Source organism: Phyllobates terribilis, unplaced genomic scaffold (genome assembly GCF_046119375.1).
Source record: "Phyllobates terribilis strain yellow unplaced genomic scaffold, ASM4611937v1 Scaffold_88__1_contigs__length_6355796, whole genome shotgun sequence".
Lineage (NCBI taxonomy): Eukaryota > Metazoa > Chordata > Amphibia > Anura > Dendrobatidae > Phyllobates > Phyllobates terribilis.
Window position 1 is genome coordinate 1799340 of NW_027362848.1, and position 18962 is coordinate 1818301.

The 18962-nt window shown below is 43.6% G+C and overlaps 1 protein-coding gene across 1 annotated transcript in view; it reads right to left on the minus strand.

Moving 5' to 3' along the window:
* The window catches only part of LOC141197793 (uncharacterized), a 29820-nt gene extending 21316 nt beyond the window's left edge, over positions 1-8504 (minus strand). The window contains exons 1-6 of the mRNA XM_073662876.1: positions 8491-8504; positions 5803-6013; positions 5494-5673; positions 5287-5410; positions 5106-5203; positions 4817-4907 (exon numbers count right to left, since the gene is read on the minus strand). Coding sequence (XP_073518977.1) covers positions 4817-4907; positions 5106-5203; positions 5287-5410; positions 5494-5673; positions 5803-6013; positions 8491-8504 — 718 coding nt within the window. The remainder of the gene's footprint in view (positions 1-4816; positions 4908-5105; positions 5204-5286; positions 5411-5493; positions 5674-5802; positions 6014-8490) is intronic.
* Between the last annotated feature and the right edge of the window lie 10458 nt (positions 8505-18962).

An 18962-nucleotide genomic window follows, 5' to 3' on the forward strand; every position in this document is an offset into this window, starting at 1 on the left:
GTAGGAATACTGTCCTGGTTTGTCCACGGCACAATGTACATAGGATTTGTAAAAATTGGCCCTATTGGCTGTGTCCCGGTTGACTCATTATTTTGGCTGTGCCTTTGACAGCTAGCTTGGCTTGTGCCATCAACATCTGAAAATCTGTCAACAAAACCCAAAATGCCAAAAAAGCCTGTTGTTAAGGGACGTGGACGTGGTGTTGTCAGTGGTGCGCGAGAAGCCACTCAGTCTGTGTCAGGTCAGAAGAAGCTTGATGCATCCACAATGTTCCTGGAAAAAGTTCCCGGTCTGGAACGTAAACATGTGTGGAAGCCACAAGAGCGAGAGCAGATTCTGTCTTGGATAGCAGACAAGGCCTCTACGCATTTGTCAAGCAGCAACAAAACTTCCACGACCACACAGTCTACTGTGGATACACAGAAGGCTGGCCCTTCCAATCCTGAAGCTGGTTCTCCTTCCTCCCACCATTATCAGTCACAGGAGACATATGACCCCAAGCTTGGCCACTCCGAGGATCTGTTTGGTACGTATCCTTTGGTTGGCTCTGGCCTATCACCATGCAGCATTGAAGAGGGACAAGAGGTGGCGGCGTGCGTTGATGCTCAAGTATTTTAGGACCTACAACCAGAAGAAAGCCACTTGGAGGAACGTCATTTACTGTCTCCAGAGGCGGAGGCTGATGATGATGAGACACAGTTGCCATCAGGTCAGCCTACAATATCAACTGGGAAGGACGATGAGATAGAAGACGAGGTGGTCGATGATGAGTCCACTGATCCGACCTGGACCGTTGGCAGCAACACAGAGGAAGATGGACCAACACAGGCACCAAGGGGTCGTGGTTTGCCCAGAGTGAGTAAAAACTGGGTCAACTGTTCCCAAGAGCACCCCCGCTGTGCGCCAAGTCAGGGCAAGAGGGCGTTCAGCTGCTGTGTGGAATTTTTTTTTCTAAAAGTCCTTCAGAGAAAAACATTGTTGTCTGTAGCATCTGCAATACCAAGTTGAGCAGAGGCCAGGGCAAAGGCAACCTGAGCACAAAGAGTATGAGAAACCACATGGCAGCCAAGCAGCCGAGTAGGTGGACGGAACACCAAGGTACCAAATCTGCGTCTGCGGGTCAAACCAATAATAATAATACTCTTTATTTATATAGCAACAACCTATTCCGCAGCGCTTTACAATTCAGAGGTTCATATTCAACAGTCATAAGTAACATAGCTAAAGATAATATAATAATTAAAGGAAAAATAATGATGACCCTGCTCATAAGAGCTTACGATCTACAATGAGGTGGGGGGTGACACAAAGGACAGGGACTTATTTACAATGATGGTCCAGTCATCTTGAGGGGATGAGGGATAGACAAAGGTTGCATAAGCTGATCACCAGCCAGTATCTGTAGTGCTTTTGGGTTCCGTGGAAACTTATGCCATGTCGCCTGGGCTATGTCCTTCAGAATCTGCTGTTCAAGAAGTAGGCGCTCATACCTCCTGCCCACAAGCTGCAGTTGCTCACACGCAACAAACATCAACCACATCCACTTCCTTGTTCCAGCAAAGTGTCCAATTGTCCGTGCCTGAGAGCTTGGAAAGAATGCGTAAATGCCCAGCCACGCACCCACAGGTACAAATACTAAACTCGCACATTGCCAAATTGCTAGCTATGGAGATGTTGGGCTTGTGGGAACACAGTCTTCCATGATCTCTTGGCTGTGGCTGCCCCACGATACAGTGTTCCCAGCCGCCACTATTTTGCCCGATGTGTCGTCCCTGCGTTACACAAGCACGTGTTAAACAATCTGAACCATGCTCTCACCAACACCGTAACCGGGAAGGTCCACCTAATAACAGACACCTGGACAAATTATTGTGTACAGGGATGATACATTTCTGTCATGCCACACTGGGGGAACCTGGTGGAGGGTGGGACAAAGGCGCAAACTGGAACATCACACATCCCACCCACGCTAAGAATAGCGGTTCCAACTTCTGTCAGGGTCTCCACCTATTCAAATTCCACTTCCTCTCTCCCCTTCTCCTGCTCCTAATCCTCTGCTGAATTGTTCTCCCCATCACTGCCAAGCTGGGACCTGTGCAGTAGTGCATCGGCAAAGTGGCAAGACGCTCTGCTGAAGCTGATCTGTTTAGGTCAGAAAGCACACACTGCAACAGAGCTGCGACAAGCTGTAAAACAACAGACCAATCAGTGGCCTCCGGTCGTCTGCGATAATGGGCGTAACCTGGTGGCGGCTTTAAAGATCGGCAAGCTGGTACACGTGCCATGCATGGCTCACGTGCTGAACATAGTTGTTCAGAAATTTCTGAAAACTTTCCGTGACTTCCTGTACCTACTTGAGAAGGTGAGCCATATTAGCGCCCATTTCCGCCATTCCTCTACTGCTTTTGCTGCTTTTACAGTGCTGCATAAGCGGTTGAATTTGCCAAGTCACCGACTCATTTGCGGCCTGCCCACGCGGTGGAACTCCACCTATCTTAGGTTTGCGAGGATTAGTGAACAGCAGAGGGCAGTAGCTGAATACCAGCTTCAGTATACAGGTCAGACTGAGAGTCAGCCACGACACATAACATCTGTTGAGTGGGTGTGGATCGCTGACATTTGTGAGGTTGTTGAGAACTTTGAGTACTGCACCAGCCTTGTGAGCAGCGATCAGGCTATTATCAGCGTAACCATCCCGCTACTGTGTCTCTTGAAACAATCACTGCATAATCTCAAAGAGAAAGCTTTAAGTGCCCAGAATGTTGATATGGAGCCAGATTTCCCAATGGGTGATACTACCCAGCCCAGCCAATATTCTGAGGCAACATTTGGTGAAGAGGGGGAGGATGAGGAGGGAGAGGACTTGTTTTTCTGTGCTACCGAGGGGTAATGCTACAGAGGGGACACCCAACCCAAGCTTCATGTCTGCCCAGCCTGGATGGGCTGAAGAGGAGGAGGTGGTGGAGGAGGAGGAGGCGAGTCAGCGTGAGGAGAGGGTGGGTACTGTTTCTACTGTTGGGGACACAGAACATTTGCCTTTTTGCAGCTTGACCCACATGGCACAGTTCATGTATAAGTATCTGTGGCAAGACCCTCGCGTGATACACATTTTATCCAACAGTAATAATAATAATAATAATAATTTTTATTTATATAGACCAGCACAACAGTAAAGGCTATCTGTGCCTGTAACAATGCCAAAGAGGAATAAGTTGCAGAACATGGTCAAGGGGTACTTAAGTGACCATCCGTGCGTCCTTTCTGACACTTCAGTTCCCTTTAATTATTGGGTGTCTAAGCTAAACACTTGGCCGACCTCTCCTTATATGCCTTGGAGGTGCTGGCCTGCCCGGCTGCTAGTGTGGTGTCTGAGCGTGTTTTCAGTGCCGCTGGGGCAATCATCACTGATAGGCGCACACGCCTCACCACGGAGAATGCAGACAGACTTACTCTGATTAAATTCAAAAAGGACTGGATATCTCCACAGTTTGTAATCCCTCCAGATGAGAGCAAGCCAACCTAAATTCACCAAAAATGCAGATTCATGCTACTGCTGTTAACGTCAACCCCTTCCCATAAGAACCCGTTTCCTTCCTTCGTCAACCATGACTCAGCCCATAGGGCTAATTTTTACAAACTCTATGCAGATTGTGCAGTGGACAAACCAGGACAGTATTCCTACTCCAGCCTAACTACTATTTGTGATTGGAGGCCCTTGGGATGACGGCTTCCTGCGTCAACCATGATTCAGCCCATAGGGCTAATTTTTACAAACCCTATGCAGAATGTGCAGTGGACAAACCAGGACAGTATTCCTACTCCAGCCTAACTACTATTTGTGATTGGTGGCCCTTGGGATGGTGGCTTCCAAAATAGTGGTTAAAATGGCCTGGTGCGTGCTTTATAGCAGGCGGTAGGAAAAGTTTGGACTACTGCTTTGTGTAGGGCACAAAATGCTTTTTTAAGTGGACTAATATGGACAGAAGGCAGGCTGACACCCCAAAATAGCGGTTAAAATGGGCTGGTGCATGCTTCTTTTGTAGCAGGCAGTAGGAAATGTTTGGACTACTGCTTTGCGTAGGGCACAAAACACCTTTTTAAGTGGACTAATGTGGACTGCAGAAGCCAGGCTCTGACCCCTAAAACAGCAGGGAAAATAGACCGGTGCTAAAAAAAAAAGGCAGCACAAAATGCTAGTTCTGTGTGTGCTGGAAAAATATTGCTTTGCCTCTGACAAGAGCTGTTTTAAGATGGACACTGAAAGAACACTAGCTAATACACTCCCTACCTAATACACAATCTCTCCCTCCCTGTTCTCTGATTTTGTTGTGTGCCTTCAGCTCTGAAAAGAGCTATTTTTTGGTGGTATTATAGAGCTAGTGAGCGGCTTCTTTAAACACAAAACTAGTATACACTGCAGGTAGCCCTTAAAAGGGCTTTTGTTTTATCAAGAGGCCTAAACACTCTCCCTAGCAGCTCAGCGATCTTACCATAGGCTATTACAACATAGGCTCCAGATGCAATGTGCACAAAATGGCGGCGGTAGGGCTTAAATGGACCCCATGACGCTGGGCAGCCAGCCAATCACAGTAATGCCACAACCAAGATGTCTGCGGCATTATTGTGATTGGTTAAGAAGCCCAGCATGTTTAGTGGCAGCAGAGAAGGCGCCAAAACTGCAGGGCGGGACATCCGAATATAGCGAGGCGAGTACACAAATACTCGCAGAATAACGAGTAACCCGAATACCGTACTATCAGTGTGAAAAGCGAATATTAACAAATACACTCGCTCGTTACTAGTGGTTACTACTCACCTGGGTAGTCATATGTAGGAATCTCCTCCTTACACCACTCATCACCCCATACATATGTCTCTGTAGTATTAATATGGGTCTGATCTTCACCCTGAAACAAATATTGTAAAAGTCACAGACAGATGGAGAAGTCCCATCTATGATCAGCTCTAATCCTGCCATCTCCACCGTTCTCATTACACAAGTATAAAACGTATAATACTGGTGGATAAAACAAGACTGAACACAAGACCTTCAAAGCCATCTACACATCATAGGGGAGATCTCATGACACCTTCTCTCCATCTACCTGATGATCCTGAGGAACATTGGGATCTTCTTGTTTACAGGCATGTTGAAGAAGAGGACGGGGACATCTGTCTGGTGTTGTCCTCTTACTGGATAGATCTGGAGGAAACACATACAGGGACTGAATTAATTCTTTACATACAGATAATTATAGGCCGTGTGTATTTAGTCCTGTCTCTTACGTGGAGATGTGAGGGGCTGGGGAACCTCCATCATGATGTCTTTGTACAAATCTTTGTGTCCTTCTAAATACTCCCACTCCTCCATGGAGAAATAGACAGCGACATCCTGACATCTTATAGGAACCTGACACATACAATGCTACAGTCATCCCCCCGATCCCTTCATAGCGTTACTGTATAATGTCCCAGCATTCCCAGCTGTGTCACCTCTCCAGTCAGCAGCTCAATCATCTTGTAGGTGAGTTCTAGGATCTTCTGGTCATTGATGTCCTCATGTATCAGGGGGTGAGATGGAGCCCCGGTGATTGGGCTCTGTGGTCTTCCCCATCCCTCAGACACAGGGGCCTGACAGCGCCCACTAGAGGTCTTCTTCACTATTGTGTAATGCTGGTTATGGAGAGACAAATTATTAAATCTCACTACAGACATTTCCAGAGTCCTCACCTCTCAAGTTCTGTCCATCTGTAACTCCCATAGATAAGAATGAGGTAATGTGACGTCATCAGAATCTCTCACCTCTCCAGTAAGTCGGAAGAGGATCTCTAGGGTGAGGCACAATATCCTCTCCGCCATCTTGTCTCTGTCCATACCCATCTTTGATGGGTCCATAAGGAAAATTCTCTTAAATAGAAGATCTTCACTGAGAGCATCCGATATTGTAGGGACCTGAATGAGAAGATGATTAGCCAATGTAACATCATAAAAATACTGTGTAATTACACAATTACTGGAGATAATAAGGGAAAACATATGAGGAGATATATCATTTTACAGTATTTAGTTTTCTTCTTTACATCTAGTAATAAAACCTATATATTTTAGGCCACAGACAACAAGCAGTTTCTTCCTTGGAGTCTGTAGCTGAACTCGTTTCTCAAAGACTCATCTTCCATAATGCTAATTCTCATCTCATTTACCGACACTGCAGTCGGCATTAGCAATACTGCAGGAGATATTCATTACACGTGACATGAGAAATAATTACTTCATGAATAGGACGACATCTTCATCTTCTACTACGGCTGTAGAAAGATATTTGGCTAGAGTGCTTTACTGACTACATCTCCACCGGTCGTCTATATGAATGTTTTCCGTCTTCCCCGGACTGTAATCTTCTATCACGTTAGATCTCATGTCTGATTCACACACAGAAGTTTGAGGCTTTCACACATGGTAAGGTTTTTAATATTATACAGAGTAGGACTATCTCGAATGGGTGCACCTTGCTATGGTGGGATAGCTTTCATGCTATTTTTGATCAAAAACAGTGTTGATAAGAACCCTAATTTATTTAAATGCACTTTTGCTTTTTATTTATTTATTTACAGTAGGGTTTATGATAATTTTTCTTTATAGTTTTTTTCTGATTTATGGCCATAGTAAACATGCGTCTATGTGCTGCATGGATATCAATTTAAACCAAGCTCAAAATCTGTGTTTTTTCACGGGCACCATAGTGGCCGTATGGGCCGACGCTATGGATGATACACCCCCTAACTATCCAACTATCATTTGGTAAAAATCTCATAGGTCCTGGATTCATTAGTACCTGCACCAAGAATGGGGCTAAGTGAGTATTTATTAAAGGGAATCCACTTAAACGACTACCCCACGGCTGATTAAAGGGAATCTGTCACTCACTGGGACTTATCTGACCTCTAATGTGGGCATACAGGTGATAGAAATGTGAATCTATACTTACCTGTATGGCCCATATTAGAGGTCTGTTTGCTGTGAAAAGGCTTTTTATTCAGTGAAGATTCCGATGCTTGCGGGCCGGGAAGAAATGCCCTGTGACGTGTAGTCACCATGTCCAGGTCCCGCGCACTTCACTTCTTGCGGAAGGCACAGTGGTACTGTGTACTAGGCAATCATAGTGCTGCAGGGATCTTGTGCACAGGCACTGGCGAGTCATGGTGACTTCCCGGCGCCTGGGCACAAGATCCCTTCAGTACTATAACTGCTTAGTACACAGTACAAGTTCGTCACTACCGTAAAAAGCGCGCAGTCGTGGGATCTGGACATGGTGACTGCACGTCACAGGGCACTGTGACGTGCAGGGGAGGTGGGAAATATTTTAATTAACACAGTAGGCGGGGATTTCTTCCCGTCCCCCAGCCAGCAAGCATTGGAATCTTCACTGAATTAAGAGCCATGTCACAGCAAACAGACCTCTAATATGAGGCATAGATGTATAGATTCACATTGCTATCACCTGTATGCCCATAGTAGAGGTCAGATAAGTCCCAGGGGGTGACAGATTCCCTTTAATCAGCTGTGGGGTAGTCATAAAACCAGATACATATCAAGGTATTGTAAGGTGGCTAGTGGTCGCATAGTCGATGGGAGGCATGTGTCACAGAAATGGCTGGTCTCTGTGATGTAACCCGGAGTGTTTCTCTAGGGCACATAAGCACTAAGAGGATTGTTCGGTGCACCTGGGAGCTGGGTTACGGGTAGCTAGGAGAGAATGGGCGGGTCCAGCTACCCACATACCTCACCTCTGGGTGTGGTTAACAGCCTATAAAATGAAGGTTGTTGTTTGGCACATGGTCTGTGTGTTTGGAGGGAGAAGGCCTCCTGTGTATGTTTGTCTTCAGACCAAGCCAGGATACTAGAAGCTACCCCAGCTTGTGTGGCACACAGGCCTGGCTGAGCAGAGACCTGCTAAGGACATTTACTTTGTTTGCCTGATCTAAAGGCTATTTGCTTTTCTGTTTGGCTTCTGGGTTTATGAAGCAATAAACCCACATGAACTTTTAAAGGAACATGCCTCATATTTTCCTCCCGTCGCATACAAGTGAGTAAAACCCCTACTATATGTATAAAGAAAAGGGTATGGTACGCAGAAAATGTTTCAATAATCCACCTCAACGCATTTCCCCCAACAGGTTCATCAGGAGGCTTGATACTGGAATGATAATTCATGATGTTCAGCATAGTGTGTCTAATAGCCAGGTGTCCATGTTTAAATAGCCCAATTCATCCAAAACCCCTCCCAGACTAGGAGACCCATTCCCATTCCTAGAGGTGAATTGTCACAGGATATACAGAATGGAGTCTGTCTACAATAATGTACTGCACCTACGCTACTTCTCATGAGCTAGAGGACCGATAATGTCCATCCCCTAGTGTGCATGTTGGGAAGTGACGTGCTTTACACTGAAATGCCAGATAAACTGATTGCGGCCGCGCCACTCATACCTGTGACTGCGCATGGCCGTAGTTATAATTCCACACCGGAGTGCATCTAGGATCATTGTCCACGATTGCGCATGCCCAGATGTCTGCACTCCACACCGGAGCACATATGATATTGGATTGCATTCCACCAACAGAAAAATCCTATCTCTGAGATCAGCGTCATGGGAGACTAAAAACAAGTATTGCACATCCTCCCATCATGTAATAGGCATGTAGATCTACTTTATCACTACAGAAAATATGGGATGGTGGCCCACAGTAAATTCCTAAATGGTCAAATTTAACCCCCATTACATAATTAGACATACACAAGGATCACCACACTTATTAGTTACTTAATAGTATAAGTGGGATATAACTGATAAGAAATAATTCTGATATAGAAGCTCAGATCTCTTGATGAAGTAAAACAATATGTGAACCATATTCACAGGGACTTGAGTAGAAATGGGTAGAGTATAAAATCCAAAAATGTAATCCAGAATGGGTCTGTATTCATACAAAACAGGCATAGGAAATTTGTTCATTCAGTCCCTTAGGGGCTAGTGAATCCAGTCTGGAAATCCACTCACTTTCCTTTTTGACTATACATGTATTGTGATCACCTCCTCTCACATTGGGTTTAACCATCTCAATGATGCAAAAGGAGATGTCTCTTGTTTCACCTCAATGTGCACTGTTCATGTGTCTCACTAATGGGGTGTCCCAACCATGGTGTATTTTGCCCAAATGCCCCCCACCTTCCTCCTATACTAACTCTTGGTCGTGCATACATAATCTAGGGGACAGGTGCATGTGGCCACATATAAAAGTCCTGAGGTTTTACAGTTGGAATAATCCCTCTGGAGAAAGATTTTACCTGTAGAGGAACTCGAGAAATATTTACATGGTCTCATCCAATTACATATACAACTTTCTCGGGGTTCTTCTATCCAGCCAAGTCCACTTGGGTGCAGGTTTTTATCGAAAATATGCACTAAACAGTCCCTAATTGACCAACCCTTTCTGAAACTTATTGTGGGAGTAGATCCCACAGCACCCTCAGGTCCAGGTCGGCCAGGGTTTTCTGAGGATATTAAAGATATGGTCACTCTGATTCTTTTAAGTTCCTATTACTCGTGTTATCCCATCTTTTTCTTGCTCTCTTGGTTAGCTATAGAGGAATGTCTGTCTCTCCCGATTTTCTGCAAACAATGGTACGGAATCCAAAATGTACTGTTGGTACCCTTTTTTCATGAATCTGGTGTTCATGTCTATTGCCTGTATATTAAAATCTGTGACATTAGAGCAGTCTCTTCTCAACCGTAAAAATTGGCCCTTGGATATTGCTTTTTTTTAAGGAGGATGGGGTGGTGACTATCCCACTTCAATAGTTTATTAGTGCTTGCAGGTTTTTGATAGATGAGTGTCCCTATGGTCTTATCCCGTACTTTCTTGATTGGTACATTCAGGAAAGGCAACTGGTAATAGTTGAATTCTGATATAAATCTCAGGCCCACTCTATTGACGTTGAGTTCCCTAACAAATTCAATAAACTTTTCACTCGTCCCTGACCAGATTAGAAAAATTTTGTGAATATATCTATACCATACCCCAATATATGGATGCCACCACTTATGATCATCCCTGAATATTGTGGATTCCTCCCACCAGCACAGGAATAGATTAGCATACGAGGGGGCACAGGGGCTCCCCATCGCAGTACCCCTGAGCTGGTGGAAGTACTTCCTGTCAAAAAGAAAGAAGTTATGAGTAAGAGTGAATTTTAGAAGATCCTCCATGAAGTCATTATGTCTGCTACACTCTATTGATCTCGATTTCAAGAAACGTCTTGCTCCTCTGATACCATCCTCATGCGGTATATTACTGTACAAAGCCTCGATATCTAGTAAGGCCAGCTCCCCTACATGCCTGTATACATGCTCGAGGGTATACATGGAGGGGAGCAGGAAAAGGGAAAACCAACTCCAGAGGGATTATTCCACATGTAAAACCTCAGGTGGTACTGGGGGAACATTATACTGTGGGGGGCATCATACACACTGCATAAGGGGCATAATGGGGGCATTACACTGTGTGGGGCACCATACATACTGCATAAGGGGCATAATGGGGGCATTACACTGTGTGGGGCATCATACACACTGCATAAGGGGCATAATGGGGGCATTACACTGTGTGGGGCACCATACATACTGCATAAGGGGCATAATGGGGACATTACACTGTGTGGGGGCATCATACATACTGTATAAGTAGCATAATGGGGGCATTACACTTGTGGGGGCATCATACATCCTGCATAAGGGGCATAATGGGGGCATTACACTGTGGGGCCAGTAAAGGGGCCCTGTACTATGAGAACAATATGTTTCCTCCCTTCTTGTCTCCATAGTTGGGTCGTATGTATCTATTACAGGAAACAGAACAAAAACCTTATGATTCTTATAAAGGGGCAACACAAGACCCAAAAAGAGTCTCTGTGCTGAAGGTGTTAATGCCCCCTGCGCCCAATAATGGGGAATCTCCACATACCTCCACCTGCAGAGCCGCCACCACATATATGGCTGCTCTGTGCGCACAGGAGCTGTGATGAGGTCACAGGAGGGGAGGAGTCAGGGGTCACATGATCAGGGGCCTCAGTGGATGCAGGACTCTGCTGTGCTGGTTGTCATGGTGCTGGATGAGCTGAAGTTTATGTGTGGGGTCAGGAGGGGTTTACAGTGTGGATGTAGCAGAGCCGCGTGTGTACGAGGTGTACGGAGCAGAGTCGCGTGTGTAGGAGGTGTACGGAGCAGAGCCGCGTGTGTACGAGGTGTACGGAGCAGAGCCGTGTGTGTACGAGGTGTACGGAGCAGAGCCGCGTGTGTACGAGGTGTACGGAGCGGAGCCGTGTGTGTACGAGGTGTACGGAGCGGAGCCGCGTGTGTACGAGGTGTACGGAGCTGAGCCGCGTGTGTACGAGGTGTACGGAGCGGAGGCGCGTGTGTACGAGGTGTACGGAGCGGAGCCGCGTGTGTACGAGGTGTACGGAGCAGAGCCGCGTGTGTACGAGGCGTACGGAGCGGAGCCGTGTGTGTACGAGGTGTACGGAGCAGAGCCGCGTGTGTACGAGGTGTACGGAGTGGAGGCGCACGTGTACGGAGTGGAGGCGCGCTTGTACGAGGTGTGCGGAGCGGAGGCGCGCATGTACGAGGTGTGCGGAGCCATGTGTTTGAGGTGTATGGAGCGGAGCCGTGTGTACGGAGCGGAGCCGCGTGTGTACGATGTGTGAGGAGCTGCCCACTTACTAAAGACTATGATACTTTTCCATCACTGTTACAAATATAAGGCTTACATTGGAGTAAGAGTACAGTGAGGATAGGAAGGAAAGCAATATTGAATTGTGTGGATAAAACAAAAGCTTGTTTAAGGTTTATTCAAAAGTGGTTACAAAATAAGGAAAAAAATAGTTGATAGCACAGAAAGAAGTATCAGGTTATAAGAGAGAAAACAACATTCATAAGTTCTTAAGTATACAGCATGAGATGGTCCTTGGTGGAGATTCTCAAGGTATGAGACAGCTGCCCATTCATGTCTGGCTCTCCTTATATACCATCTCGCCTCATAGACATACATTGGAGATTATTTTTACAGTTTCATAACCCAATATGGCGGCTTTCAGGTATATTAGTAACTTCTACCATGTTAGAACAAAACTAGTAACTCATGGAATAAGCCTTTTGGCTACGTGCACAATTACTTTATGTTGGTATATTTTAAACATATGGCTAGTGACCTTTAAGGATCATTAGTTATCTCCAAATAACCCATATTGACAAGAGCCCTATAGGTTTGACATACAGAACAGGTGTCTCTGCCAAGATCTTCAAAATAACCCCTCAGTCTCGCTCTAAAAATGTTTAAAACTGAATATGGTTCGAACCAGAGCTTCAAAGTTTCTTATTATGTATTTATTTTATCATTAGAGATTAATATTTTACAGTCCCCCCTGATTATGATTTAAGAAATATCATAATCAATCCTAAACTCATTCTCTCACCATTCGTATCACATTCATTCTTTATTCTGAAAACCTTGTATCAACTCCTGTATTGAACGTCATCTGAGTTCCCAAAAACTTCTAAATTAAAAATAAAGACCATCTTCCTTTTTCATTTCTGTCTTTATCTTTTAATATATTTTCTTAATTTTACACATAAAAATCTGATAAAAAATGCACAGCAAGATCAAAATAAATATGATTATGATTGGATTTGTTAATACGCTTCCTGCAGCCATTTTTGCTGAAGACTGTGACCAACTAGTTACTGATCTTCCTAGATTTTTCCACCAAGATGAGCCTGACATACTTGTCCACTCATGTTCAATATCATTTAAATGACCTTGTTCATGTCTGAATACAATTTCAGCTTCTTTTAGTTGTTTTGTTAACAAATTTAACAAACCTTTGTCTTTATCTCATTTGTCCACATATCCCAAGGGAAATTATATACACTGCTCAAAAAAATAAAGGGAACACTCAAATAACACATCCTAGATCTGAATGAATGAAATATTCTCATTGAATACTTTGTTCTGTACAAAGTTGAAGGTGCTGACAACAAAATCACACAAAAATCATCAATGGAAATCAAATTTATTAACCAATGGAGGCCTGGATTTGGAGTCACCCCCAAAATTAAAGTAGTAAAACACACTACAGGCTGATCCAACTTTGATGTAACGACCTTAAAACAAGTCAAAATGAGGCTCAGTATTCTGTGTGGCCTCCACGTGCCTGTATGACCTCTCTACAACACGTGGGTATGCTCCTGATGAGGTTGCGGATGGTCTCCTGTGGGATCTCCTCCCAGATCTGGACTAAAGCATCCGCCAACTCCTGGACAGTCTGTGGTGCAACGTGACATTGGTGGATGGAGAGACATGATGTCCCAGATGTGCTCAATTGGATTCAGGTGTGGGGAACGGGCGGGCCAGTCCATAGCTTCAATGCCTTCATCTTGCAGGAACTGCTGAAACACTCCAGCCACATGAGGTCTGGCATTGTCCTGCATTAGGAGGAACCCAGGGCCAACCGCACCAGCATATGGTCTCACAAGGGGTCTGAGGATCTCATCTCGGTACCTAATGGCAGTCAGGCTACCTCTGGCGAGCACATGGAGGGCTGTAAGTCCTTCCAAAGAAATGCCATCCCACAGCATTACTGACCCACTGCCAAACCGGTCATGCTGAAGGATGTTGCAAGCAGCAGATCACTCTCTACAGCGTCTCCAGACTCTGTCACGTCTGTCACATGTGCTCAGTGTGAACCTGCTTTCATCTGTGAAGAGCACAGGGCGCCAGTTGATACTTTGCTAATCCTGGTGTTGTGTTCTGTGGCAAATGCCAAGCGTCCTGCACGGTGTTAGGCTGTGAGTGCAACACCCATCTGTGGACATCGGGCCCTCATACCACCCTCATGGAGTCGGTTTCTAACCGTTTTTGCAGACACATGCACATTTGTGGCCTGCTGGAGGTCATTTTGCAGGGTTCTGGCAGTGCTCCTCCTGTTCCTCCTTGCACAAAGGCGGAGGTAGCAGTCCTGCTGCTGGGTTGTTGCCCTCCTACGGCCCCTTCCACATCTCCTGGTGTACAGGCCTGTCTCCTGGTAGCGCCTCCAGCCTCTGGACATTAAGCTGACAGAGCAAACCTTCTTGCCACAGCTCGCATTGATGTGCCATCCTGGATGAGCTGCACTACCTGAGCAACTTCTGTGGATTGTAGAGTCCGTCTCGTGCTATCACGAGTGTGAAAGCACAACCAACATTCAAAAATGACCAAAACATCAGCCAGAAAGCATTGGTACTGAGATGTGGTCTGTGGTCCCCACCTGCAGAACCACTCCTTTATTGAGGGTGTCTTGATAATTGCCCATAATTTCCATCTATTGTCTATTCCATTTGCACAACAGCATGTGAAATTGATTGTCAATCAGTGTTGCTTCCTAAGTGGACAGTTTGATTTCACAGAAGTTTGATTTACTTGGAGTTATATTCTGTTGTTTAAGTGTTCCCTTTATTTTTTTGAGCAGTGTATTTGTGACAAACTGAACTGTATAGGAAGGATTTTCAGATTTCTTGTCCCTATTGACGTAATATTAATACTTCCTTCTTGGAGATAGGTTTATATTGTACGGAGGGAAGTGTGAAAACTATGGTCAGATTTTCAGCATGTACACAAGATGAGAAGAATACAGAAACAACTTCTTTTTCTGACATAACTTGGAAACAAATTTTGTTTGAGCTTATTGGAGTCACCAAGTCATGTATCGTGTGCACATTCTCAACCCTAGCGTGACATGAGGTATGATTATGGAAACACAAGTTATAAATGACTTTATCCTGTCCAGGTAGACACATTACCTTAGAAACAAAATGTAAGTATGAAGAAATGTCTAATTGTCCAGTGTTGGTACCATCAAATGCAAAATCTGTGTACTGTAATAGATAATATAGTAATTGTGTATTACCAACAGGAATGCCCAGAACAGTAATAGGAACCATGGTTTCTTCTCTTCCCGATATTGGGATTAGTGTTCCTATACAAATGTTCTGTTCACATCCTAACCACTTATTTACCCACAAATCTGTGTGATTTAACGCAAAATTATATTCTGTAGGCAAATTTCACATTATTCCTAAAGGTGTAATTCTACTTTGCAATGCCTGTGCAATCATTTTCAGATTGGTGGAGTATTCAATCTGAATTTCTAGACATGCTCCGGCCACTTGGGATTCCTGTTCACTTTCTATTAGAGCTAAAGTAGCATCTTGTAGATGTGACACTGAAGATCCCAACACAGCAGCAGTGTTCAAAACCATCTTCTCAAGGAGTTGATGCAAACTTTTCAAATTTTTTACTCCTTTGCCTCCAATATACCCAATATTTTCTAAATCTGATTTAAGTGTATGTATGTCGGATGTCCATAGTGTTAATTAAACTTCCCACTGTTCCTAATCCCCCCAAAATACCTTCTAATATCCCCCTCTTACTTCTAACCTGTGTTGACGTTCTTCTCCCAAACCATTGTTCTATTCCCATTTCCATGTTAATGAGATGTGATTGACACTGGGGATATCTGGATAAGATTTTCCAACTGGACATGTTAAAAGTCCAGACCATAGTCATCAACACTCCATCCCTTAATAGAGGTTTAGATTGGAATTGATTGATTTGGAAAGGAGTAGATGGTTGAAACCTTGTCTGTGTACATACATTATCTACTGCTGACCAAACATTTACATCTTTACATTGTTTGTAATTATTTTTACTTAAAACACAACATTGGTAAAGTCCCGAATCCTTAGGAGATGGATTATCTAGAGAAAAATCAAAATTCTTATGCAACCATCTCACATTCCCGTATTGACTTCTATGTATAACATTTGTTGGACCATTTGAAAAACTTCCCAAAAATATTTTGTTTCTGGTCCATGTTAACAAAGACTCGGGAGGTAACTCTAACCTTGTGTTGCATTTCAATAAAAGAGACGACATATTTTCTTGACTATGTACTGCTTGTGGTGCAACCCTTACTTCTGGAGCGATAGTATTTGTTACTGTAAAAACTACAGATACTTGTACTTGTACTGATTCTCTGGTTATCTGGAAATTCCATGTTTTTAACCAATCTTCATCTCCTTCTGTAATAGAAAGTAATGAAGGATAAAAAATTTCCCCAAAAGTTGTGTCTTTAACATAATCTCTGTTTCGGATGTTCTAACTTTCCCTTTTGTGATCATATCATTAGGAATATCACCCGACCACACAGCTTTCTCTTCACCTCTTATCTCTATATTCCAGTATAACACATCTGTAGGATTACATTCCCATATGCCTGTCATGCCATGTGATACATAATGTATCTAATAATGTATCTAATCTCCTTGTAATTGTTTAAATTTAGACTTAGATCCTATGGCGGCATGTAATATTAAGTGTCGTGTATGAAGTGTAGCTCAATTCAGCATTTTACATCATAACCCATGCAAATGTTCCCAGTAATATCTACTGAATCGTCTGGCTTATCTTCATCTATTAGATTTTGTATACTTGATCCTCTTGGTTTCCGTGAATGTAAAGTTCCTTTGATATGTCCATTCACTTCACTAGTATTTGTTCCATGATATAAAATGTCTTCTGTGTAGATCAGAATTGAAATAGTACAAAGTAGCAGAAATGTGGTTCCCATCAGATAGTAGCTTTTCCTGGGAAACCTTTTCTTTTCTTGAAGGATTGGTGTTGAATCCCTTCCATCAAGGACATGGTATTCCGTATTCCAGCTCTTATTGGAATCCATTTCTTCCTAAAAGAAATGCAGTATCATTATTTTGCAATATACAATTTGCATTGATCAACGTGTACCCACAATTTTTGTTGTCTGCGGATATTTTTAACCATGTTGGATGCTGGTTGCACTAGGATCATAACTTGTCCCATGGTGTCGATTATTTCAAAGGGACCCTCCCAGTTACTTTCCCAAGGTCCACTCTTCCTGAGAGATTTAATCATGACTAGAGCCCCTTTTTTGAATTTGGATTCATATGGTGGCTCCATCCTCTGCATTCATGTGGAAGAAAGGTTTTCAAGTTTTCCTGCAACAATTGCAACCATTTGGACCTTGGAACAGCATCTTTTTGAGGTGTGGACAAAAATGGTTCATGTGGGAAAATCAATGGCATTTTCCTTCCTGTCAATAGTTCAAAAGGAGTAAATGGAGTTGTGGAGGAAGTTGTTCCTCTAACACTCAACAGTACAAAAGGCATCCACCCAAGTATTACCTTTGTCCAATAACATTTTGGCAATTCTGGATTTTATTGTCCTATTCATCCTTTCCACAATACCAGCAGACTGTGGATGGTAAGGTACATGAAACTATTGTACCCCTAGAATAGTACAAACTGCTCGCATGATTCTTCCTGTGAAGTGACTTCCTCGATCAGAGGTAATCTTTCTTGGGATCCCCCAAGTACAAAAGACACGATTAACTAATGCTCTAGCTATAGACAAAGCATCATCTTTCTTGACAGGTAAAATTTCAACCCATTTAGAAAAAACATCTACTACAACCAATGCATACCTGAGACCATTTTTACCTGATGGTAATGAACCAATATAGTCTATTTGTAACGTAGACCATGGACCATCTGCAGGTGCGGTTCGCAGTATTGGCGATTTCTGTCCTTTTTGTCTTGGATTAATTTGGGCACAAATGAGGCATGATTGAATAATATTTCATACAGTCTCTTCCATCTTTTCCCAGTAAAATCTCTCTGAGAATGCCTAACAATTTCTGTTGGCCCAAATGACCCAAGCTGTCATGATTATATCTCGTGAACTCATCCTGTAGATGTTTTGGTACAACAGGATGCAAGTCCCCATTTAGGTCATGACACAAAACCCGGGAAGCAACAAGAGTTGTATCTTTTTCTTGTTCTTCCGCAAAAGAAGGGATATGCGTGTCTGTTCTTTGAACTGCTGAAACCTCGAGAGGTTCAGGCTCAAACACTTCTATCAGGGCTGCCTCTTTGGCTAACGTATCTGCAGTTGCATTTCCAACAGATCATCATCATCAGACTTTTTATGGGCATGAACTTTGACAATTGCAAAACCGTTAGGGGTTTTTGAAGCTATCTCAAAAATTGTTTTCAGTGTGTCACTATGTACAAGAGTCTTGTTAGAAGAATCTACATAGCCTCTTTTTTCCAAAACTGACAGGTAATCTGTCAATGATCTCACAACATAGGAGCTATCACTGTAGATTACAATGGGACACTGATCTTCAGCCTCATTCAGCTGTAGCACCATTTTTACTGCTTCTAGCTCTACCCTCTGAGCTGAAAATGACTCAGTAACTTTTGTTTTACCACCTGTCTTCTTGTGGGATAAAAAATGGCATATCCTGTATAATAGTGCCCATCTGAATAGAATCTGGAACCATCTACAAAGACTTCTTCATCTCTTACCTCGGCCTACCGTCTGAAAAGTGATAGAATCGGATCCTGAAAAGACTGGAGACAATCATGAATTTGCCCTTCATATTGCATCAACTGAGGAAGAACATATTTGGCCTTATAATCTACCTCAATTTGATTGGAAGACAATGACAGTAACCAATGGGCAAATCTCTGATGTGGGATACCTGGGATATTTTTCTCAAAGAGAAGCTTTAGTGTAGAATGAGGAGTTTGCAGAATGATTTGGTTGAAACCAACAATGTCTTCAGTTGCTTTGACTGCAAAGTAGACGCCTACCAAGTGTCTTGCACAAATTTCAAAACCTCTTTCTACAGATGAGAGAAGCTTAGAAAAATAGCCCAAAATTCTCCACTCTTCTCCCTACAATTGTAACAGAACAGCAGACACCGCTGTCTCTGATGTGTGAACTTGCAAAGCAAATGGAGCTGAAGGATCTACTGTGGACAAAGCAGG